At 35.7% G+C, this 26809-nt stretch overlaps 1 protein-coding gene across 1 annotated transcript in view; it reads left to right on the top strand.

Moving 5' to 3' along the window:
• TNKS (tankyrase) overlaps positions 1 to 26809 on the top strand; it is a 181081-nt gene that overhangs the window by 134872 nt on the left and 19400 nt on the right. The window contains exons 13-21 of the mRNA XM_082608825.1: positions 1715 to 1794; positions 5437 to 5582; positions 7522 to 7687; positions 9033 to 9252; positions 9557 to 9666; positions 15876 to 16064; positions 17945 to 18182; positions 18769 to 18851; positions 25707 to 25827. Coding sequence (XP_082464951.1) covers positions 1715 to 1794; positions 5437 to 5582; positions 7522 to 7687; positions 9033 to 9252; positions 9557 to 9666; positions 15876 to 16064; positions 17945 to 18182; positions 18769 to 18851; positions 25707 to 25827 — 1353 coding nt within the window. The remainder of the gene's footprint in view (positions 1 to 1714; positions 1795 to 5436; positions 5583 to 7521; positions 7688 to 9032; positions 9253 to 9556; positions 9667 to 15875; positions 16065 to 17944; positions 18183 to 18768; positions 18852 to 25706; positions 25828 to 26809) is intronic.

The raw sequence follows: 26809 nt of genomic DNA, 5'->3' as shown, positions 1-26809 counted from the left end.
AACTTTTTAGTTTAGTTCTTCATATTTTTTATTGATCTGGAAAGATAATACAAATATTAGAAATTAACGGTAAAGTCTTGCCCTTAGATTTTTTTAAATGAGAATTATTTTTTATTTGGAAGAGGATATAATTTTTTAAACTAATATTTCTGCGAGAAACTTGTGTCTGTAGTCTGTAGACCATGTACTGGCTGAACTTTTCAACTGTACCTATATTTACTAATCCAATTCCAGGTTATGTCTATAATGACTCCTGAAAGAATACATCAATCATATAGAATGTATAGTCAGTTATTGGGGTTCTGTTCTGGGTAATATTTTAAAGATTCATTTTAAAACACCTGTTAATACCAGGTTTGAGATCCACTTTTAGAAACCTGCACTTTCAGCTCCCAAGTCTATAGTTGCCAACAGTTTACATTAGTAAAGTTTTCTGCAGACTAACAAATGCAATAAACTCCCTTTTAAAGAAAAATAATTGTTGATATTTCAAAACTGTATTTCATTATATGAAATACTCTCATCTTTCCTCCCTTTAATCTTAGCATTTTATCTGCTAAGTATTATTATTATGACTAAATAAATACAGTTTATCTTCCATTGAAGACTTCCCATAACTTACTCTGTAAAACTCACTTCCCTGAATAAAGTACTTTAGAAAGAGCTGAAGTATTTCTTCTGAAATCTGAAACCTTATTATAGCATCACTTGATCTTCCCATTTGGACACTGGGCTCAAGGAAGGTGTCTCTGGCCACAGGATATTGAAACCTTAAGCCTGGAAGAGAATTTCTGGGAAACCAACCAACGCTCACTTTATAGGTGCGAAAACTAAGCTATCAAATGATTTGTCCATCATCACAATAGAGCCCAGTCTAAATCCAGGTTTTCTGGACTTAAGTTCTTTTGTGTTACATGAGTGTGTACACATGTGCATTATAAAAGCCACACTTAATGTCCATGAACATACTTTGAGTGATAAGCATTGTTTTCTTTAAAAATCTTTTTATTAGTGCCAATGTATAATGAATTTTTGGTTTGTTTATAGTATTGGATTAATCAGAATAACTCATTTGTTAGCCTCATAACTTCTAGACTTAACAGCCTGATTTAATTATATTCTATTTAACATTTGTATCACACCTCTTAAGACATTTTAAATTGCATTTCCCTAAAGCCATAATAAATGTGAATTAAACAAATTTCTGTATTTAGTAGGCCTTTTTTGTACACTGATTATATTTTCTAAGGTCACTGATTTCAGAAGTATTACTTCTGTTCCATATTGTAGAAATTGAGACCAAAAAGAAAGGCTAAACATTAAGTACTGAAATTTGAGTGGCTTCTCTCGGTTTACATAACAGAATCTATTGCAAAGCTTCGCTCCAACACTTTGAAAGACCAATGTATCATAAAGATGTCCTTGATCTCATGGTCCTATGTTTCTCCATTCCCCTTTGCCAAGTTTTGACCATAAAATTTGAAAGACAGAGTAATTGGGATGGAGAAGGATTTGTGTGTCCTAAAATTTGTTTGAATTTGGCTTATGATAAGGTGGATATAGATTGAAGTAAGACACCACAAAACCTTAAATTAGATCTTAGAAATTTCTGACACCTTAACCTCTCTCTTTCCATTCACCAAATAATTTTCCCTCCTTAGCTGCTCTGTGATTCCTTAAAAACCAACAGTACTCTTTCCTTTCTTTCATGTAGAAAGTACACCTATACGCACTTCTGATGTTGACTATCGGCTCTTAGAAGCATCTAAAGCTGGAGACTTGGAAACTGTGAAGGTAAGGCAGCACTTTAATGTCTTGGGTAGCTCTGTGGAACCTTTGCTTACCAATTCATTTTAAGCTTGTAAGTGAAACTACTCAAATGCAAACAATAAAAGGGATGAGCAGAGTAGATCCATAAACAGGAGAGATCTTTAACTGTGAAGGTTTTCCTAGTATGTGCCGTACATTAAACCACTTTCTAGTCACTTTACTTCTGGTTATATGAATGCTCTTTTTATTTCCACTTTTATTAATTAAAATGTTATTTTGGCCACTTTTATAAATTTCCAAGCTAGTTCAAGCCCAGGTAATAGTACAGTAAAGTTTGAAACAATGTTCTTGACCTTTTCCAAGAGATTCTCACATTTGCTCTAGGAAAGCATCCTTATGATCCTGCAACCATTTGGAATTAATTATATGCAGAAGATGGATCTTCTTTTCTATGTCATTGCTTGCCAAGGAAATTTTATCAACCTTTACTTGTGGTGTAGAAACAATGATTATAGGTTGAATTTTTTCAAATATAAAATTATATTCTAGTATTCTAGTATTGAATATGCCTTTTTTAAACACATACACTTCCCATCTATAATCATTCATGTGTGGATGAAGATCGCAGAAAGGGATATGAGTTTTGTTTTTGTTTGGGGATTGGTCTTGTAGTTTTATTTTATTTTTTCCTTTTTTTAAAGAAAGACTAATTGCAAATTTGCTATTAATCTTACCAGCTTATTTTTTACAAACTAATCTTGCTCATTTCTTATTGTCATTTCTTATTAAGCAAACTTGGTTTTTGTAATTTTTAGCAAACAAATTCTAGTACTCTCGATGATGCATACTGGTTGAAAATGACAGTAAACGCTTTCTAAACTCTGTTGCCTAGAAATTTTATTGTTGTTGCATTATGTGGCTACTTCCAACCTCTCTTCCATTAACGTCTAAGTTATTTAAAGGAAAATAGTAAATTTCAGTCATAATAGCCACTAGAGAGAAATTGTAAATTTCTCTTAGATCTGAAATTATATTTTTTTTTCCTTAAAAATACTCTTATCATTTGAAATGTATCCTAATAAAATCTTAAAATATAGACGTGATTAGGACTCCTTTTCTGTATCACAGCATGGTAACCCCAGCTCTAGAATTGCTATAGTGGCCATTATAATTAAATTAATAGTTTATTATCTTTTTAATGTGTGGGTTTTAATTCCTACATCTTGTATGTATTAGAAACCATGCCACAGCTTCCAGGTTTCTTAAACAATCCATTCACAATAAAGGCCAAATACATTTTTATGAATAGAGTAGAAATGGCAGAAGAAAACAAAGCACAAATTAAGTGAGAATTAAGCATGGTAAACGTCCTTCCTTAGAGGCTTTAGAAAGCATTAGAAATTAGTTATTAGGAAAAAAGTCTGTTTGCTGAGTAAAGTATTCGAGAAGCAGGTAGGAAGGATGTAAAAATTGTCTTGGCATTCAAAAAGAAATTGAAATAGAATAGAGGATAAAGAACTTCCAAATAGTAGAAAGCAAATATTTAATAAGCAGAATTGGCTTTCTTTTTGTTAATAAAAAAATAAAATAAGGTAAAATAAATTGGGTTTCATTCCCTCCCTCATCCCCATTTTGCCACTGTTCTCTGCAAAGGAAAAAAAAAGCTAACTTAGAATATAAAGAACTAGAATAAAAGCAGCAGCAGCAGGAAGCAGCTTCGATCATGTAAGACACCATAGAAGGTGTTTATTGTCAATTTTTGTAGGCTTTCTTTCTAGTTTATGTATTTATTTATTTCTATTTAATTTTGTTTCTTGATTCTATAATTTATATATTAATAAAATATATAAAATTTGTCACAGACTCAGTTGTCGTGAAAAGATATAACCTGGCCAGATGACAATGGCTCTTCAGATTTTAGTCTCTCCCTTATGCCCAGACTTCCTGCTGTCATATAAAAATTGTACCACCTGAAAAGCCCTGTTTTTACCCTACCAGCCCCTCCTCAGTATCTCCATAGATATCTTCCAGGTTCAGAGTTTTTCTATTATAATAGCTCATTACAGTGAGCTATATATGAAAGCCCTTGCCATCATACCTGTAGCCTAGAAAATGTCACCGTTTTTCTCTGCTTTTTTAACTTAAGAATTCTTCTTTTCACTACCTCTGTTCCCATCACTTCCCTGAATTTGGGTAATTAAGTAGGTAAGCAATGATGTAGCAAGAAGATCAAAAGATTAAGAATCAAGAAAGTGGGGTTTGAGTTTTTATTCTACCCCTTACCAACTATATGAAACAGGATGTCACTTAATTTCTCTGAGCCTTGGTTTACTTATCTGTAAATGGAGATGATGATTGTTTTCACACGTAGATAATAATCCTCTCACTGAAAAAATATGAAATTCTTTATAAATTGTTCCTCAAATATTTTTATTGTAGTCCATCTGTCACCATCAGCGATGCAACTGCTCTGGCCTAACTTTGCTTCTACTGCTTTGTAAGCAAACAGCTGAGCTTGTGCTGAAATGATAATATTCAGAAGGAGAATAGGTGAAAGAGAAGAGATTTGGAGGATACAGTTGAAGGAGATAGAAGGCCAAAAACTAGAATATGATCAGAATCAATCTGACTTGTAGACTTAGACAAATATCCCCTCAAAGATCAAGTAAAACATTGTTGCCTGCATGGCTTTGCTGAGATGGATCAGAGGGCCAAGTGGATGGCCCAGACAGAATTAATGTAATTTTTCCAGAGCCTTCTTGCTTGCCACGTCAAAGGAGGCAAGAATTCTGGGTAATTCTGCAGTCAACCAGGGTTGGTCTTATTTGAGCAAAGAGTGGCTAAGAGCGTGCTGGTACAAGCATACAGGCTGTTACAGGCAGCCTCGGGGAGGAAAGCCTTATAACTATGAAGAAGGAAGGCACCATTTGCCTCGGAAATGCTTGCCTTATTATGGGTTTTTCTTTCTGATTAAGATTTTGGCCAGGAAATGTTGAAAAAGATTAAATAGCTCTGCAAATGGAACATTTGTAGACACTGTAAAGCCAAACATCGTGCTGATTTTTTTTTTTTTTTTTCCGGGACGTGGGCTTCCTCACTGCTGTGGCCTCTCCCATTGCGGAGCACAGGCTCCGGACGCGCAGGCTCAGCAGCCATGGCTTACGGGCCCAGCCGCTCCGCGGCCTGTGGGATCTTCCAGGACCTGGGCACGAACCCGTGTCTCCTGCATTGGCAGGCGGACTCTCAGCCACTTTGCCACCAGGGAAGCCCTCGTGCTGATTTTAAAACATCACTTGTATTATCTAATCTTTGGAAAGAAATATGCATTAGAAAAATACAATTTATCCAAGATGTCTGCAGTATTTTGGAGCGAGTTCTATGAATAAATACTAACGTTCTGGGCCTCCCTGGTGGCGCAGTGGTTGAGAGTCCGCCTGCCGATGCAGGGGATACGGGTTCGTGCCCCGGTCTGGGAGGATCCCATATGCCGCGGAGCGGCTGGGCCCGTGAGCCATGGCCGCTGGGCCTGCGCATCCGGAGCCTGTGCTCCGCAACGGGAGAGGCCACAGCGGTGAGAGGCCCGCATACCGCAAAAAAAAAAAAAAAAAAAAAAAAAAAAAAACTAACGTTCTTTTTGTGTTTGTCTGTGTGTTTGTGCCATAAAAGCAACTTTGCAGCCCTCAGAATGTGAATTGCAGAGATTTAGAGGGCCGGCATTCTACACCCCTACACTTTGCGGCAGGCTATAACCGTGTGTCTGTCGTGGAGTACCTCCTACACCATGGTGCCGATGTCCACGCCAAAGACAAAGGGTATGCATTAGAATTTCACTGTTTGGGATTCATTTTCTTGATACTTAAAATTTCTTTTCTTTATATTTTTGAAGTTTTAGATATTTTTTCCCTATTAAAAAAGTAATGCATGTTTTTTTTTTAAGTTTAAAGCATAAATTAAAACATTATGGAAATGTATAGTATAGAAAGTGAAAAGTCCCTCTCACTCCACCTCCTAGAGATTACGGCATCAAAATTTTGTTGTAACCGTCTGGAGTTTTGAAGGACCTGTCGCAGTGTGTGTGCTGTTGTGGTGGAGCTTATTTTTAATGTAAATGATGATGTCACTGCACACGGTCTGCTTTGCAATTTGCCTTTTTCACCCAGTAGTATATCTTGAATGTCTTTCCATGTCAGTACTTAATAGTTCATTTCATCCTTTTAATGCCTATATAGAGTATTTTATTGCATTATGTACGTGTGTTTATATAGTTTGTAATTTATTGTTCATCCCTTTTTTTGCTATTAAAAATGTTTAATCTCCTCCTAAAAGAAGCCACCCATCCCAAAGTCATATTAATAGAAACATAATTTTATTTTTACTCATTCAGATATTCTCTATTTTTATATTAGTTTACTGAACTGTTTTAATTTATCTAGACAGAATTTTAAAGCAGCCGTGGAAGCTATTTAGAAAAGCAAGAAGGAAGTTTTAACTGAGATGAGCTTCCATATCCTGAGTTAATTTCATATCATCTCAAAATATAAATAAGCACCTTTCTGTGTAATTACATACCAGACTGCTGTAGAATTAAACCACACAACTTAGACCTCAGTCAACCATTTTGGGTTTATTTATCTTTTAAAAGGGACACATCAGACATGAATATTTAATAATATTATCACTAGCTCTTTCAAAGTATTATGGTGTGTTAGAGAGGAACCAACATTTGTTTCTATTGCCATCAGCGCCCCCCCCCTTTATTTTTGGCTGTGCCGTGCGGGATCTTAGTTCCCCGACCAGGGATTGAATCTGCACCCCCTGCATTGGACCACCGGACCGCCAGGGAAGTCCCTCTATTGCCCCATTTTAACAGTCAGTATTTTTGGTCTCAAAACATTAAAAACAAAAACAGAAAAACCTGATCTCTCTAAGTAAAAAGGTACTAACTTGATACCTTGTGTTTGCTGTGTACTAAGTGCAACTTAAAATTATCCTTTTGATGCACCCCTTTTTATGGGGACATCTTTGTCCTTTTAGAATACCAGTTGCCTTCCAATCAGAACTTAGAGTCATCACAGGATAGTTTGCTCATCTGACTAGAGTTTATGGTTGATTTCATTATTTTCTTTACTGAATACTGAGGTTTCTCTATCACTTGGATTTTGAGTTTTCATTGCTTGGCACCTAAATATTTAAATCTATGCACAGAAACCACTACCAGATTATTAACAATTAAAAAAAAGCCAAAAACAAAAGGTTGAACTTGCCTAAGTAAATAAGTTAGATTGCATTGTGTATTTTATAAGTAAGCAAGCATACAGTTTTCACTAGGAAGACCCAAATGGAAGAAAATCTGAGAGATGATAAAACCAGATTATTAATTAGTTATTCCTGAAATCACTTTGTAGTGTTGCTCTTTATATTGCCAGGATGAAACCTGAATTAAAAATATTATAATAGAACCTTTTTTATGGATATATCTATATGTATTTTAAGAATAAAGATTGCTGTGAAATTTATATCCATCACCAAGAAACAAAGCAAGGTCCTTATATTGAAAGGGACATTTTTGAAATTTTTGAAATTGTTAATCCTTGTTTGGAAATGGATGATAATATCTTCAAGATCAGAGGAGAATTTTTTTTTAAGTGAGTGTTCAGTATAGTCAATGCCATAGAGAATTATTTTTATTATACATATCATCTTAATGCAAAGATGTGTTGTATGTCTCTAAAATAATTTTCTTTCGTTTAGTGGCTTGGTGCCTCTTCATAACGCTTGTTCATATGGACACTATGAAGTAGCTGAACTCTTGGTAAGGCATGGGGCTTCCGTCAATGTGGCTGACTTATGGAAATTTACTCCTCTACATGAAGCGGCAGCTAAAGGAAAATATGAAATCTGCAAGCTCCTTTTAAAAGTATGTAATTTTTTAAATTATAAAGTAATTATATTTATTATTTGGTTAGGACATAAAAGTACATCAGAGTAAATTATTCTATAATACAGTACAGTAAGTGCTGTAGAGAGTGCTTCCACTTTCTATGTTAGGGGGATGTTTAAGTGTGATATCATGATACTCACGTAGCTTTGAGTAATGTCTGAAGTACCTTTCTGAACTGACTTGATTATGTTGAGTTCATCACAGTTCAACAAGGTAGGTTTTGGAAAGAGTTGAATTAGTTTGCATTGCTTATCTGATACTTACAGTATTAATATCAGAAAACATTTGTACGAGAAGAACCAAGTTTTTCCATCAAGTTTGATTTTTTCTTCTTACTAGCTATTTTATTATTGTTAACAAGCTCATTTCTAATTATTAAGCATTATTTAAATATTAAAGGATAGGAAGTTAAATTAAAAGATGTGAAATTAATTAAAAGATGTGAAAAATGACTGGACATGTATTTATGTCATTTTCTCTTTTTTTTTTTTTTTTTTAAACTAGAGAAAACCTTGTCCTGGTTAAATATAAAATTCTTCTCCTGCCACTTTCGTGGGATCAAGTATGTTCTTATGAGTTTTGAGAATAACACTGTATTTGATACTCATTTTTATTATCACTGGTTAGTAAGAAATAACTTCTAGGACAATGTGAATTCATTGTCTAGGTTGGTTATTCCAGATTTCTCCATGGGGCCTATAGCAGTCTGTGTCAGGCCTGTAATAAAGATTCTTGACTTTTATTGACCTTATTTCATAGGTATAGATGATTAAACTTTTAAAATCAAATTAACTGTTAATACATTTCTACCTAATTTCATGATAGGTTCTAAGACTTACAATGGAAATATTTTTAAATTACCAAACTTTCTTTTTATTGATTCCATTTAGAATTAAGTACTTTTTCCACCTGTATGTCTTCCTCTTCTCACTTCATCAACACTGAATATCTCTATATAATTGAAATCTGGTCAACATTAATATCCAGGCCACGATGAAAGGGAAAAGTGGTTTCTGAAGACAGCTTGGAGTCTGAGAAAGTATATGATACGGAAAGTAAAAGGCACTTGACACCTTTCCCACTCACCATCACTGTTGATCCTGAGGCTTGGGGCTTTGGTTGGGAAGTATTGATAGTTAGAAAGCTGATCCAGTACATTGCTGAGTAGGAATTTTGCAAGAAAGACCGAACAGTGCCTCTGTTTTTCACAATGCGTATAGAATAGATAATCTTTCTTTGGACGAGTGAAGGTGAAGTTAAACATAAAGAAACAAAACAAAGATACTGCAGAAAACACAAACCCCATTTGGTTATTTTGTAGCATGGAGCAGATCCTACTAAAAAGAACAGAGATGGAAATACACCTTTAGATTTGGTAAAAGAAGGAGACACAGATATTCAGGACTTGCTGAGAGGAGATGCTGCTTTGTTGGATGCTGCCAAGAAGGGCTGCCTGGCAAGAGTGCAGAAGCTCTGTACCCCAGAGAATATCAACTGCCGAGACACCCAAGGTAGAAACTCAACCCCTCTGCACTTGGCAGGTAAGCATCACCAGCACTTCCAAGGCTCGTGATCTTTCTTAGATACCTAATACAGCTCACCAGAAGATGAAAGAAATGCTGAGCATGAAGAGACCTACTCAGAAAACGCTTGATTGATGTTATTTTAAATAATTTCTTATTATAAATTATATAAATTTCTTATTGTAAATGTCTTATTCTTATTTATGTGATAGTAGTGTTAGCTTTTAAAGCAAAAAGTATTAATGTTTTCTGGTCCTTATCATTTATATACATATTTTTCTTTTTCTTTTAAGCTGACGTTTGCCTTTTTTCATTCTAACAGCAGGCTACAATAACCTGGAAGTCGCTGAATATCTTCTAGAGCACGGAGCAGATGTTAATGCCCAAGACAAGGGTGGTTTAATTCCTCTTCACAATGCAGCATCCTATGGGGTGAGCATGCTAAAGTTAAAGTCTAGAAAACTTTACTGATATTTACTTATTTGTTAAATGCATACCATGCCTGCAATAAGTAGATATCTAACCAACAGCATAATTTAGCACAATTTTAATCTTACTATTCAGAGTCTAGCCTTCTCAGTTAGGCATAACTATCTTTTGGCCAAGGACCATATTTTTTAGAGCTTTTTGCTCTCTTCACATTATCTAGCACAATAATTGGTATGTGATGGCTGCTCAGTTAATATTTATTGATGTAGATAATAAATCTTAACTCTACCTTAAGTAGATTTTAGAAACTATGAAAGCCAGGAGGTTCCTCTATAGGCATGGAAATTATGCTTGCTTATGTTTATCCTCAGCATCTTAGAAAGATTCAAGAAAATGGTTGAGCTATTGGTGTATATGGTTTCAAAGAGTTCAGATGACTAGTTGAAACCCCACAGTGAAAGTCGCAATTGATTCTTGCAAAGCCCTGTAACTGTAATCTGTAATCATCAGCTGAAAGAGGAAGAGGGTTGTATTCCAGTACCTTGACATTTGTTGGACTGACTGCCTGGAAGTCATCAAGGCCCACTTTAGATCTGATGAATCACACAGGAAGAAGATGAATACTTTTGTGCTTGTCAGAATCCCTATTTGACTGTAAAGATGCACACGTGCCAGAATGTACATACTAGGGGCTCTCATAGATGGAATCATTATTGGTGAGGACAGTTTCTAGATTTGCAAAAGCCTGACAGACTATAAGTAAAAACTAATCACCATGATTTCCATATTCTCTTACTCTCTTCTCCCTTGCCCTTCATAATGAGAATATCTGCATCTTCTCACGCCCCCTCTCAAAGACCAGCATTTCAGGGAGATGACATGTCTGAGTGGGAATAATCAAGGAAAGCAAACAATCTAGTTTTAATTTGGACAGAAAGGAAAGAAAATTTTAATTCCAAGTGTGATACATGCTAATTGAAAGTTATCAGATTTAATAAATATATTATTAGTACTGAAATCCTCTTGAAACTTCTGTATTTGAAGTTATCTTTCCAAAGATAATTAATCCTTTATTAAAATCATTAGAATTTTCTTTTAGCCTTCTTTCATATAAAATTCTCAATTTCACTGTACAACGTGTATTTCTACTGAAGACCAGGCATGCTAAATATTTACTGCTAATATACTACATATACATGTATGTATAATCCTTTTACCTTTGAGTTACAAGTATAGATATGTATCATTTGGAGAATAATGTCCAGTACTTCTTAGCATGATCCTTCTCTCCATATTGTATTCCATGTAGCTAAGCCTCAGTTAAAAGTTTATCAGTTAAGAGTTTATAAAGCTGATGGGATCAGTGTCTTTTAACTTCTGTATAAATCTCCTAATGAGTGAGGATAGGTGTAGGCAGTAGAATTATACTTCTTGACTTGATCTAATAAAACATAAACTGTCAACTGTATAGACTATGTTGATCTATGTACTGTGTTTCCAGTATATCCCATACTTTGTGGATGTGGAAAAGTTCAGTCCCGTCAGTCTTTTCCTTTCATAGCTTTCATAGTTGTCACTGAGGATGAAGAAAGTAAAACTAAATTTTTAAGGTTTAAGTATTTTACCTTTTAATTCCCATTCTTCTGATGGGAAAGGTGTTGAGATTCTACTTATTACACATATGTGTCAATTTGTGACCAGTGTGAAAGAAAGAAAATTTATAGTGGTTCTCTTTTGTGGCTAAATATAATAAGGTAGAGTGCAGGACGGCCTTGTCTTTGTTCGTATTTCCTTGCAGCTCTCTTGCCATTAGCTGAGGGAGTGTAATGCAGTCCGCCTCCTGACCAGAGGCCCGCTGTTCCGTTTTCATAAACTTATTTCACCATTATCCACAACTCCTGCTCTCCTCTTCTAACTCCAAGTGAGAAAGATCATGAGCATTTTTAGTTTCATTCTCTCTTTTTATGTTATCCTGCTTTTTATCACATCCCTACTGCTGAGCTCTTTGTAAATGAATGTAGCTTATGGAGGTAAAAATGAAGAGAAAGTTCTCCAGGCTGTGTAGAGGGCATTGGGTAGAGGTTCCAATCAACCTGGTTCATCCCATCCTCCTACTAAAGAATGCTGATGAGCTAGACAGTATGTTTGTAGCGAGTGCTTTTGCCTCCATGTGTGGGTGGATTTTTTGACTCACTCTAAAAATCCTTCTTGTATTAAACTTGGAAACTTAAAAATCAAATATCTGTGAGCTAATGACTATGTACTCTTATTCACTAAAACCTTTACTTTGATGGTTTCTTGACTTTTTTTGGTTACCATGTTTTTACCATGTACAATATATACCCACCCTCCCACCCCCAGTAACATCTCATAGTGATTTTCAGTTGGCAGTAGGTAAGGTCATTCCCTCCATTGAGAATCTCTGCTCTGTGAAATAATTTTATCTAATGCAATTTGTATATCATATAACCTGTTGTCAGTAACCACATCAAATCTGTATTTATCTCAGTCTCAATTAGTAGACTTAAAATAAGGACCAAGGTTAACCATGATATAAAAAATGTTTAAGCTGCTTTATCTTACTTTAGCTAAGGGGTAGATATAATTATATTTTCATTATCTCTAGACATATAAATCCATATGTCTTTCCAAAGCCCCTTTTTATTCATATAGCACATAAGCCTTGGCTGGATATTTTAATGAAATTATAGGGCTCTGTTAGGGTGGCAGAACTCTGGTTATATAGTATTAATATCAATGATGCTTGGACTGGCCTGGCTGCATGATGTATATGATGTACTGCCCTAAAATGATAGTTTTGTGAAGGAGATTTTGGTGGCACTTTTTATGGAATAGAGGCTTCTATATTTAAAATAAGGCTATTGGTAGAGTAGTTTTAGGTATAGGGTTACCCAGTGATCTCTACTTAAATAGCTTTTCCCTGATATCATACTCTCTGCCATTTTCAACTTGTCAGGAAATGACGCTTGTGTTTTAGTCTAGCAAGACCATGCAGGCAGATGTGGCGAAATGGAGACCTGAATTTGGAGTCTGAACATCTGGGATCTAGTCTTTAATCTTTTCCTCCATAACCCACAAGTCTTCAGCAAGGGCCTTAATCTTTCTAATCTTCACTGTCCTCACTAGTAAAACTTAGATGCTGAGACCGTCTTTACAGGGTTATTGTGATAATTAGGTAAGACCATGCATGTGGAAAGTACATTCTGTCCAAATCCAAGGGAATACAGTTATTATGAGATAACTCGATCCACACAGCCCTCATACTGGGCCGGTCAGAATAAGGTCTGTGTGTCACTTTTACATCTCACAGCCTTAGGAATTAGCTGTATGTTTGACCAGCTCAATATCAGTATTAAATAGACAGATTAATTGACTTCAGTAGTGGATAATGACTGGTAGCCTGCAGATAAAATAATTGTGTGAGATATTTGAAATTACCTAAAGTTACTTAAGCTGTTATTTATTGGTCATCATTCTTTGATACATATTTTACCTTTTTTCCTCTGGAGAGCTCAGTCAGCTCTCTGTGTGTCTTTGGGCCTTTTTGTATAGAAAGAACTTACCACTTCAGTTTTTCCAAAAGGAGAAACAAAGACATAGTCTAAGAAGTTTAAATAAAAGTTACAGATTTCATGAGAGTATATATTAATGGTAATGTGCATTATCCTGTTTAGTGTTTTTGTATTATAATGCCTTATATTATTTTTTAATATACATTTATACAAGACAACTAATTTTTTTGCTCTTCAGTAGATATAAGGCATTGATATTTATTTACCACACAGCATGTAGTTTTCTATTATCTCATAAGAGTAAATCAATTTTGCTGAGTTTTCTCTCTCAAATTTTTCATTTTTTAATGCTTTCTCTAAAATGTATAATGTTAGGGGAATTTCATGACATTATCGTACAATTAAATTGCTCTAACTGGAACCCAAACACGTTTCTCTCCTCCCTACTTCCCAACTTTCTAAAATTAAATTAGGGCCCTTGCAGTGTTTTTATGTTGCATTTGTCGTTTAAAGCATTTTGTGTTGCAGCTGAATTTTGAAACCATATTAAGTTGACTCCTGGAAACATTCCAGCAGAGTTCAATTCCTTTTCTAGACCTTCTAGTTCAATACTTTCCTCTTATGTATTGTATAGGACTGAGCTGTAGCTTATTTATTGCATTTGTCAGCCTTAAATTTCAGTTACTTTTTTTGCCCCAGTGGTGTGGCTATTTAAAAGATTTAAGAACTGTGTTTTTAGTCTACTTGGCTAGCAGTATATTTCCTGTTTATTGCTGTTTCAGATGTTTGTCAGCAAATTTAATAAGCACGTAATTGGTTTCTCTAAGCATAAACTATAAATTTAATATAAAGAAAGTTTAATAATACATACCATATGTATGATTCATTTTATACACACACACACACACACACACACATAATTTTCCCTGGACTGTCTAATTTTGGAAGCCTATACAAATTAGTCCACCAAATTATATTATACTGCCAACACAAATGGGAGTAGAATAAAACTAATCACCAGGAACCTAGTTTAAACACCCCATAACCTCACTGGGGAGAAGCTTGAAATTACTCTGTGCTTTTGGGTTAATTGAACAAAAATAGCTATCCTTTTCAACATATATCCTTTGAATAAGGGAGATGAATCACTGGGGTCTATTTTGTTTTAAGTGATTTTGATAGTGCTACAAACGTTACCTATTTTTATCTTTTGTGTTAGAATCCATTTTATAATCATGATATATCTCATTCATAATCCCCAACAGATCACAGAACATGGCCTGTTCTCAGAAGCCCCAGCCTGATTATGCTCTTTTTTTTGGTTGTTGTTGTTGTCTTTATATTGTCAGAGCAAATGTGAAAGCTTTCTTAGAAGTTGTCTGATTTGTATTTACCTCTGTTTTCTGAAATCACTTTTCCTAAAATTAACAAGTATTTGTATTATATTAAAAAAAACCACCAAAAGTACTTTAATACTACCTCAGAAGTACCTATCCTTTTTGAAGTGAGTGTCTTCAAGAGAGCAAAGAAAATACTAAGGAATTTTAAAGGAAAATTTGAAGAAACATGCCCTAAATTCTATCCTGGGAGACTTCTGTCCTTACTTTCCCCACCTCTTCCCATTCTCATGAAATTCAGCTTCAGATAGGTATTCAGCAAATGTTTGGTTGGTGGGTGAGTCGGTAAGAGAGAGTAAGTGAATAAGTAAGTCACCCTCTTATCTGTGCTCTGACCTTTTGTGTGAAACCATTTACAGAACATCATTACTTAGATGTTGTGCCTCAGAAACCACATACCCCAAGTGAACCTTCCTTATAGTTTCATTCCTAATTAAACTTCTGCTACTCAATTTCTGTTAATGCTTCCATCTACCTTTTTTTTTTTCTTAATCTTCTAGACCAAATTAAAAAAGAAAAAAGGCAGTCACCTTTGACTTTTTTTTTCATCTTTCTTCCTCTGTGGTTAATTTGTCTTTCTAAAACCCGATTGTTTTGCCTTCAGAATTTCGCAAATTTAGCTCTTCTTTCCTATTCTTCTCTAACCATCACAGTTGAGGATCTTATCACCTCATGCCCAGGTTATTAGTTAGTGCGTCTGCAGCTGACATTTCCTCCACCCCCTAAGTCATTTTGGCTCGATAGACTAATTTTTGTAAAATGTTGTTTTGTTATTTTACTTTCCCAAAGGCTGAAGAAAGAACATTGAGAATCTTTGAGATGAGTGTTTTCAATAATAGATCAGGTTGCAATAGGTTAGAAAGAGAAATGGGAAGATAAAGAGAAGCAGTGGTTATAGGATGCTGGTTTGAAAAGTTTGACAGACAGATTAGCCCATTATTAGGAAACTTGGAGTCAGGTAATAGTTTCATCTTATATGTTTATTTTTAAGATAGATCTGAATATAAGGCTGAATAAAAAAAAATTTTAAAGCTCCCATGAAGAATTACAGGGTAACAGAATAATTGTGGAATTGATATTTTAGAGGAAGCAAGAAAAGATGAAGTCCAAAATACAGATGGAGGGGTGTAATGAATATTCTTTTTTTATAGAAGAAACTTCTGTTAAGGATGAGAATGGAGATGTAGAGGGAATGAAATGTTAAATAAAAACAAGTGTATCTGAAGGAGCTTTACCAAATAATCTCATTCTTACCTCTTGCCATCCTTTTGTTTTTCTTCAGCATGTGGACATCGCAGCGTTACTGATAAAATACAACACATGTGTAAATGCAACAGACAAGTGGGCATTTACCCCTCTTCACGAAGCAGCCCAAAAAGGCAGGACACAGCTTTGTGCCCTACTCCTGGCACATGGTGCAGATCCAACTATGAAGAACCAAGAAGGCCAGACACCTTTAGATCTGGCAACAGTAAGTCCTCATTTCAAAATATTTAGAATTGCTTGTTATACTTTCAGAAATGACAGTAAATTCCAGGGCTTAACAGGTTTACCTCTAGTGGTGCTTATTATCTCTTGGAAGAAGAACAAATTTCCTTCCTTATGAATTTTTTTAAGTTCTCATTTTTATATCATTTAAAACTATTAAGGCAAACTAAGCAGTAAGTTAATTTTTTTGCCATACTTAACTTGGAGGGAAAACGTGAATCATAGAAAAACTTGTATATAGATTGTATTCGTAAAATATCTCAACACCTTCTACTTTGGCTTATTATTCTAGAGCATCTGATGTTCCTGATAATTTACCTGAGGGAGGTGAGATAGTCAAAGAAAAAATTATCTTCTAAGCAGTATATCATTCTTCTGAAGATGGAAAAGGAAACTGATATATTGTAGAAATAGTTTCAAAATCAAGAATTAAATTTTTGTGGTTAAATGCTATTGAACTACAGAATTAAACACAGTAAAGAAACATCTTTCCTGCATTTTCTGGAAATCAGGGAGTTACTGTATGGTCACATAATTTAGAATTTTTTAACCAAAAAACTTTTCTAAGCCACATTCTGTTTTATATATCTGTTGCTGAGTAACAATTTTCAAAACACTTAGTAGCTTAACCAAAACCAAGTGAGTGGCTAATACAATGCCACTCACAGTTATAATTCCTCACAGGCCTCTGGGTTGGCTGGGCTCAGCTAGGCGGCTCTGCTGTCCTGGCAGCTCCCTTGAGCTGGGAGCTCAGCTGAGGCTACTGCATCTCGGATGGCCTGAAATCCTACAGTACCTCTCTCTGCGTAGTATCTCACACTCAGTGGTCTAGTTCAAATTTCTTTACAGCATGGGAGGATGACTTCTAAGAGAAAAAAAGTAGAAACTGCCAATCCTTTTAAAGCCTGGCTCAAAAGCCTCAGAACATCACTTCCTCTACATTCTATTGGTCACAGAAACTCATAGGCAACCCAGATTCCAGGGGAGGGAGGTGCCACCTCTGTTGGAAGGAGGGGCACAGATGTACATGGAGGAAAGGATTGATAGCTGGCTCTCTTTGGGGACAATCTCCCACATACTCTAACAACAGTTGTGCCTAGCAGACTGTAGAGTTCGTGAATAAGCTAACCAAGATAAGTGCCGTCCCTTTAAAATTTCACCAGATTTTAATTGTACATTAAATTATTAAGTATGCCCTAAATAACTGAACAAAAATTATTGTAGTTGTTAAGCATAAACAAAACATACTATGTGTGGAAACTCCTTCTAAAGAAGAGATGATTGAGAATCAGCATTCTAAAATGTGCTCCTTTTTAGATGAAAGGTGAAATATTTTATTTTTTTAACTCTATTCAAATCTTTGTTAATTTACATGTCCTTTGAATACATGTGTAATAAGTATGAACAGTTGTGTGCACACTTTTCATTTAGTGTTAAAAAGTATTTCTAGGAGTCAACATAGTTCACATTCTTGGATTTTTTTCATAGTTAACTTTTTTCTGTGTGTGCGGTGAGAATACTTAAGATCTACTCTCAGCAAATTTCAAGAATATAGTACAGTACTTATATAAGTACTTACAGTACTTATTAACTATAGTCACCAAGCTGCACACTACATCTTCAAAAGATGAAATATTTTTTTTTAATTGTATAGTTTCTCCATTCTACCTATTGAAACTACTGGGACTCTTTGGAGCTGTGCATCAGAGAAGGAAGGAGGAAGGAATGATCAAAAACCAATAGGGAATAATGGAGCATTCATTAAAGAAAAAATTCACTGAGCATTTTGTCCTTAGTGAGAAACTTATTGTTTTAAAATGTAATTTTTTTGTGTTATTTTATTTTATTTATTTATTCTTTTAGGCTGACGATATCAGAGCTTTGCTGATAGACGCCATGCCCCCAGAGGCCTTACCTACCTGTTTTAAACCTCAGGCTACTGTAGTGAGTGCCTCTCTGATCTCACCAGCATCCACCCCCTCCTGCCTGTCCGCTGCCAGCAGCATAGACAACCTCGCCGGCCCCTTAGCAGAACTGGCAGTAGGAGGAGCGTCTAACGCTGGGGATGGCGCAGCAGGCGCGGAGAGGAAGGAAGGAGAAGGCAAGTACACCTGTGAACGCGAATTGGTTTTGCGGTTTTAAATGAACAGACTCACTTTTCTATCGGTAATTATTGAACACCTCACTTAAAGACATCCTGTCTGTAAGTTTTCATGTACACAACAGCTTATAAGAAATATGTCTTCGTAGAATAAATTCTTTGGCACCTACTTTGTTCTTTCTTACGTATATCCCAGTATATCCTTTTCCAACCATAGTATCTTATTGAACTGAGTGAGTCTTATTACTGAAATTATCAGAAAAATACTGAGAGATTATGTAAGAAATGAAAACTGAAACAATAGCTGATAAATGAAAGCTGAAACAATAGCTGATAAATTTGGATTTTTTAATTCCACTGTTAAATATTGCACTAAAAGCATTGTGTTATGCTTTATAATATTAATATAAGTACTACTGATAAGATAAACTCTGCCTTTATTTCCCCATCACATTCAGAGATAACCTGAAGTAAAATCATCTACACAGCCAAGGGTGTCAAAGAGCCATAGCTTTAAATAAATACTGGAACTTCCTTTAGACTGATAAACTTCTTTCTGAAAAACTTTAATGTATGTCTGTTTTAGTTGCTGGTCTTGACATGAATATTAGCCAATTCCTGAAAAGCCTTGGTCTTGAACACCTTCGGGACATCTTTGAAACAGAACAGGTAAGCTCTCATATATAGTTGAGTCTTTTAAATTTAATATTAAGAGTTATTAATTGCCACTTGTTCGTTCTTTTTTGCTTCTTCGCTGCTCTTTTAAAACTCAAAACAAATTTCTGAAAAAGCTAGAGGAATCTAGTATTTTATACTTCTTTCCAAAATCGTCTAACAGATGATTAGAGTCTATTATTTCGTTGTATCTTTATAAGCAGTCTGGCTCAATATGTTTTATTACATATCAAAACTTAGGCCATGGGCCTCCCTGGTGGCGCAGTGGTTGAGAGTCCGCCTGCCGATGCAGGGGATACGGGTTCGTGCCCCGGTCTGGGAGGATCCCATATGCCGCGGAGCGGCTGGGCCCATGAGCCATGGCCGCTGAGCCTGTGCGTCCGGAGCCTGTGCTCCGCAACGGGAGAGGCCACAACAGTGAGAGGCCCGCGTACAGCAAAAAAAAAAAAAAAAACTTAGGCCATGAAACCCCTGCAAAAGAGTGTTTTCAAAATCTTTCCTCATTATTTTGTTTCCAAAAAGTGTTAGCCATTATTCATCTCATTTTATTACTAAGGTGACTAGACTCCACTTAAAACTAGTGAGAAATTTTTATGTTAACTATTTAGCAAAATCTTCATGAAGCAATTATCCATTATATTGGATAGCAAAATAATTCTTGGGCAAGTGTATGTTTTAAAAATTGCTTCTTTATGAAGTTTCCATTGTCTAGTTGGAGCCTAAAATAATGCTGAACCAAAACTTGGCCATATGCTTATAGACTTAGCCTATTTTCAGATATATCTGAAATGGCTGTGAAGGTCTTAGTATGAAGTCATCATTAGGGTGTTTATGAATTAAGATCCTTCTGTTTGTCATTCTGTTTTTATACAGGATAATGAGTTTTTAACTTATCACTGTATGATTTTATTACCATTAACTATCAAATAATAAATTCCTGAGTTTGACTTGACTATTACTAATACACACAGAATCTTAGAATGGGAAAGATCTTTAGAGGTCACTAAGTCATTCTCCCAGATGTAGGAATTACCCTTTTTATATCCATGTGGGACAATAACTTGTTACAATTTGGGCAGGTATGATAAAATGCTTGTAATTTAAAGTACACCCAAATCTGCCCCATGTATAATCTATTAATCTTATGTTTACATTTTACCCTGTTTTGCACAGAAATCTAACCTCTAGTCTACATATTAGACTAGCATTAGTTTCATAGGGCTGCCATAACAATTTCCCACAAATCTGTGGCTTAAACAACAGAAATTTATTCCCTCACAGTTCTGGAGGCCTGAAGTTCAAAATCAAGGTGTCCGCAGGGCTGCACTCCCTACAGAGGCTCTAGGGGAGAATCTGCCCCATGCTTCTGCCAGCTTCTAGGCCCCTTTGGCTTCTGGCCACATCCTTCCAATCTCTGCTTCTATCTTCACTGTGCCTTCTCTGTGTCTGTCTTCTCTTCTGTGTGTCTTTTGTAAGGACCCTTGCATTGAGTTTAAGGCCTCCCTGTATAGTCCTAGATGATCTCCTTACCTCAAGATCCTTAACTGAATTTACATCTGCAAAGATGTAAAAAAAGTTTTTCAAAAAAGATTCTTTGCAAGTTCTGGGGATTAGAACATGGACATATCTTTTTGAGGGCCACCATTCAGCTCACTACAACATAATATAGGCCTTCTTATATTTCTAAGACCTAGTCAACTTATCATGGATTTACCCTTCCAACCAACCACCCACTCACCCTTACAGAGTTTCTCCTAATTTAGCATAAATTCATCTTCTTTTTCAGTTATTCTTTATATGGATATAGTGTCCAAATTCTTCACTGGCCTCTTTGCCCCATCTGATTTCTTTGTAGGCATATAGTCAGCTTAGAGTTAATTAAAAACTCCAGGTCTTTTTCATATCAATTACGATGTTAAGATTTTCTAACGTCTTTTTTTTTTAGCTGAATTTCTTCATATTATATATTGTAGTTGATCTTTAATGCTCTTGATGATCAAAACAGTTGGGTAGAAATAGCACTGGACTAAAAGAAGACCTTGATTCTGATTAAGGCATTTAACCTATCACTTGCCTTACCTGTAAAATATAATAATACTTTCAAAAGTCCAGATAGTTAAAATTCCCAGTCAGATGCTTCTGTGCCAGTTTTTAAAATATACTTTAATGAAACATCAGTTGTGTCTTCTGTCTGGTGGGGAGGACTTCATAAACTGCTATAATAATTTCCTTTTCCTTTAAGCTTCACCTGCCATTGATTCACCCTCTGGTTTGGAGATTTCTTATGAGAATAGCCTAAACAGTAAGACTCTTTTTCCCTTACAGCTGTTTTAGAAGCAGTATCCTCTGCTAAAGCCATATTCCAGCCATCTCCCTTCTTCCCAAATCATATCCACAATAACGGTGAAATTTCACATATTTTTGCTTAATAAAAACAGACGCTAATTCAAATAATTCCAATTAACCGTTTTTCAAGAGTTCAGTTTCTACCCTTTTAGTCAGTTCGCATCATAACTTTATGTTTTCTTTTTTCTGTTTTACTTTATATATTCTCTTTTATAGTAACTGATTTCCTGTGGCCTGGTTATCTCATTTTGTTGATTTTAATAGTTTAGTCTTAACAGTTGGTCCTTTTGACAGCTTATCCTGGTTTCATCAGTTTCATTGTTATCTTTTTCACTTCAGTTTTGTTCTGAGTAAATGGTTCCATTGATTTTCCTTTTGCCAGAATAATTTCTGTATCTTTTTTTTATCAATATGTTGACTCTTCCATTTAATATATATTACCTAGCATAGTTCTTTCCTCCAGACAAATGATATTACCACTCATTGTATTGAACTCTGTGTGACTGTCTTTTGGCCCAGTCTTCAAGCAATCAAAGTTTTATTTTGACTACAATTGTTACTTGACTAGCCTTTAGTTATAGAGTAATACCTTCTGTAACCCTTTTCATAACTTACCCAGAGGATTTTCTGCCCTTAACATTCTATGTCAGTCTGGTAATATATGATGAGGTTCAGGTATTTTTGAGGTAAGGGAAAGTGTTAGGGTGTATGTATTGTAGCCATTTAGTTCATGTCTATTGAGCTTAAGGCAGAGTCGTTCTGTTTCCTGAGATGCTTTGACACATAATATCTTATTGCCTCTGTTCCTACTGATCGATTCTTCTCTCTCAGTGGAGTAGGGAACATAGTTCTTTTATTTCTGGTTCCAGGGAAACTTCCTTCAGAGCATCATAGCCTCACCTCTTACCTTCACAGTTATTCTCTCAGCAGTCTCTTAACTAACTTGACTTGTTTGTCATATATACTTTGCTAGTTCTATATTAAATAATATATACCTATGTCCTTTATAGTTAGCTAAGTATAGTACCAGTGTCACTTTGGCCCTTCCTCTGTAACATAGCTTCCTGACTAGAATACTTTTCCTGTGGGAAAGACTGATTTGATTTACATTGCAATTCCTGGAACATAAATGCCATGACTTGGAAGATTCCTTGTGAACCTATTTATGGTCCACATATATATTTCCATGAAAAGTGACCATATAAATTTTGACTTCAGAATCTAAAGACAAAGGCATGGACTCAAGAAATTCATTATGAACATGATTGTAAACTTAGTTCTAATTACTGTTACTCTAGCCTGCGATCTTTTAAGCCCAAGTAAAAGAAAGGCCTTTTTCATTAAAACTCCAATTCTTCTCACTCCACCCCAGAGAAAATGAATAAATCTTAGAAACAAGAGGCATCCCTTCTTAAAGTAACACTCTTGAAGTGACATTTGCTTTATGTGCACGATGACTTAGCTGATACATGGATAATATTTATTTTAAAGATTATAATTTGGTTTTAACGTGTGCTAAATATAAATAACTGGCCCAACAAACTTGTCATTTCCTGGCTGTAACTAAGTTAAGGTTTTGTGTTTTTTTTAAGTGAGTTAATTTAAAGATAATTTTCAGAAAAATATTTCTAGCAGTATAAAAGCCTTGAGTCTTGGAGAAACATACCTAAAATCCAACCAGCCTGTTTTCCTTCCAATTATTTCCATTTCTTTTATTAGCACAATAACCTCATATTCACTCAGCTTCAGAATTTTGGAATAATCTTTACCCCCATTCTTTTCTTTTCTTCAACCGTTTCTATTTACCAGGCCCCGCCCTCTGTCCCTTTGACATTGCTCTGCGATTCATCGCTTCCAATCCGCTCCACCCTGTCGTCCTCTTGTTCACAGTCACTTTCCCTTCCAGATCTGCCCTTTATACCACCATCCTCCTGAAAGACACCTTTGTGTCGCTCTGCTGAAAAGGTGTCCTTGGACGTTTTGGACACTGTCTTAACTTGGTGTGTAAAGCCCATTAGATCTGCTCTTAGCCTGCTGCTCTGTCCATCCCTTCTTTTATTCCTGTGTATACATTATACGCTCATCATTATGAACTTTATTACTAGAGTCTCTCGAATGTTCTATAGCCTCTCACTTGATTTTCCTTTTGCACATGCTCTTCCATTTGTCTTAAACACCCTTCCCTTCTTCATCTGCCTAAGTCCTCTTCCTTAGCTGAATTATTATTTTCTTCTAAGAACCTTTCCTGACCCCCTTCCTAGTCCTTTCTTTGTTCCCTCCCCTACTTGTAGCCTCAAGCCAGTAAGTAATCTTCCTAAGAGTTCCCATAGGGGTTCCTCCAAAACATTTACCAACCTTTACCAAGTATTTGTGTTTACCTTTTATCTCCTTGGTAAAGGAAATAGCATGATTTGTAGTGGTAGGATTCTGTTTGTTCCATGGCTCCACTCTTTTACTACCAATTTGGACCAGTTATTTACCTTTCTGAGCTGAAGTGGGTTGTTTTAGAATTAAATGAAATGTTTAATTAGTTACTTTTTTGGAAATATCTAGCATACAGAAGGTACTCATTAAATATATTATGTATGAATGAATGATTAGTGAACATAAATCTAAATTCTTTAGCTTGTCATTTAAGGTTTTCCAGTTGCCAATTCCGACAAATATGAGGACAAATAGGGTACCATGTTACTCAAAGCAACTAAATTTAATGTTTAGTTATTTTAGCTTTTTAGTCATCCTTTTTAAGAAAAATAAGCAAGAGGAAAGACAAGTATGGCAACACATTTCAGCTCTTCTGTGTAGTATTTTCATGGCTTCACTGTGCCTTAATTTTCTCATAAGGACAGTAATAGTATTTCATGAGTCATTGTGAGTATTAAATGAGGTATTCATTTCATTCACGATTGGAGCTATATATAATGAACAAATGTATCAAATGTTCTCCATTTCTTCTCTAGAAGCTAATACTATGTTTTGCTGGCCTGGTTTCTGCTTCTTTCAGACATACGCTATACGTATCAATTCAGAAAAGCTAAGGACTCTTTAAATTGAAGCTACCACATAGATATGAGATCCTGTTTCTATGTCAACCTTATGTGAAGTTTAGAAGGAAAAAAATAGAATATCAGTAACATAGTAAACCTTGTGCATGGTTTCCAAATTATATTAAAATCACATCTAGCTAAAAATGTAAAGACTCCTATTATGTTGTGATCTATTCCGTCTCAAAGATGCATATTTCAGAACTGTTGCTTTTTAAAAGCTCTGCTGAAAACTTCCTTTGGGTGATTGGAAGTGAACTGCCCATTTTGTGCAATGGAGCGATTATTTCTTAAATGGCCACTTAGGAGCAATAAAGTAAATTATTTCCAAGAATGAATGATGTATGCTTTTTGCACTGAGGAGATCGGACTCATTATATAATATTTCATTTTGACAATAAAAACCATCAGAGCACCAGGCCTAATATGTCAGTTTTTTAAAATGCTATGTGCAAGGATAAAGGTAGAGAGAGCTATGGATAGATAAAAATATCTTGTTTGAGTGGGAAAAAGAGTGTCTCTCAAAGGATTTCTCAGTTTCCAGAGGAAAGAAAAAATCAATGGCTAATCTTGTGAAGTAGTATTTGGGCTGTCAGAGGGCCAGCTTCTTCTGAGCTGAAAATTGCAGTTCATCCCTCAAGAAATGTGGCCGCCCAAGATTTCACCCTGTGCCTTCAGAACACTGCCACTGGGTGACGGTAGAGTCACAGTTCCTTTTAGTCAACAAAGGAATCTGGTAATTTTGAGTCGTGGCAGCTAACCATCTCCATCTACAGGGACGAATAACCAAACATTTAAAACTATTGTTTTGTTCAAAAATAGAATGTATGTTAGGCTTCAGGGATTGTTAGATCTGAGAATTTAGAAGAGACCTTAAAAACCATCTATCTACTCTCTTTTTTCTTCTCCAAATTGGAATTCTTTATATAGTTTCTATATAAAATGGTCTGTAATCTAACTAAATGCTTGTGATATAAATCTTACTACTTTCTAAAGCAGGCTTTACCATGCTCGGATCTAGCCTCTTCTGTTTCATTATGCTGAACACCTCTCCCGTTCCCTACCATTCACCTCTGCTACCTTCTGGGTATTGGGATCTGGTATTTCCCCATTTTCAGGCTACTGGTTGTTCCCTCTTATATCTTGAGGCAAGAAAAATGTGGTAGAATTAAATAATCAAAAGGAAAAATAGCAATGATCATTTTATACTTCTATAGCATTATTTCTCCCATTTTAATTCTCCATTGACTGAAAGTGAATTAGGGAGTATTTCAAGTGAGCAAAAAGCTGATAAGTTTATGGGGGCAACTTTAAGAAGATTGTAAGTTCATGCTTAGAAAGGAAACAGAAGAATTTTCTTAATTTGACTGGATGCTATAGCATTGAAGGCAAATGGAAAAGTTTTCATCATCTGAGGAACTGTTAAAGATTTAGCAATTAATTTTGATTCGTTTTTCAGATTACACTAGATGTGTTGGCTGATATGGGTCATGAAGAGTTGAAAGAAATAGGCATCAATGCATACGGACACCGCCATAAATTAATCAAGGGAGTAGAAAGACTCTTAGGTGGACAACAAGGTAAGCTATTAAAAAATAAATAGATTTCAGAAATTAGTGGTACAAGATAAGTGTCCAGGCTGGCATTTGCTCGGGTGGCCTGACCCCAGAGCTCGTGCACTCAGCTGGGGCGGCACCTCCTGCCTCCCCGTCTCCATCCTTGACCTCGCTCTCCCTCTAGTTGCTTTAGCTAGAAATCAGAGTCACTCTTCCCTCCCCCCAACACTTTGTATCCTAAATATCTCTGGAATCTCTGCGTCTGTCCTTTCCCACTGCTGTCACCTAATCCCTGTCACTGTCATCTCTCTCCTGGACTCTCACAACCACCTTCCAGCTTATCTCTGACAGTCACCTTTGCCTCCCCTCTGGTACCTTCCCTACACTGTAACCAGAAGACACTTTTCAAAATGACTATATGAGCATATCATTCCAGGGCTTAAAATCCTTCAACAGAATACTGTTGCTTTTAGGATAAAATCAGATGTTCATAGCATGGCTTTTCATAATCTGACATTTCTCTCTTACCTTATCTTGTGTCTTTTTCCCTCCCTCACAACTGTCAGCTCAGTCTTTTTCCATTGTACTTTGCTGTTACACGCCTATCTTTCTCCTTTGTGGCCTCCCTGTTCTCTGTTTGTTAGAAGTGCTTTCGCTATAGGGAAGCAAAGGGAGAGAAAGAAAACAACTTGAATTAGTCATTTAGTCTACAGAGGTAATAAAATTGCAAGAGTGACATGAAACTAAACATTAACAGGTGTTAAGCTTGAGTCTTGCTTATTTGTACTAAATCAACACGGGTAATGAAATTAACAAGAACAATGTATTTTAAACTTATTATAAGTGACCATTTCAAGTCATCTCACAGATAATAATTCTTTTAGAGGGTAATTCTTATATTTTAGACCACACTACATTGTCATCACACTGTGTGTTCTTTTGTATCAGCATCATGTATGTTCATGATTGAGTTCAGTTCAACAAATAATTGTTGAGCCTGCTGTGT

This window comes from Mesoplodon mirus (assembly GCF_964341445.2).
Source record: "Mesoplodon mirus genome assembly, chromosome: 20".
Taxonomy (NCBI): domain Eukaryota; kingdom Metazoa; phylum Chordata; class Mammalia; order Artiodactyla; family Ziphiidae; genus Mesoplodon; species Mesoplodon mirus.
This window is presented reverse-complemented; position numbering and strand designations above follow the sequence as displayed.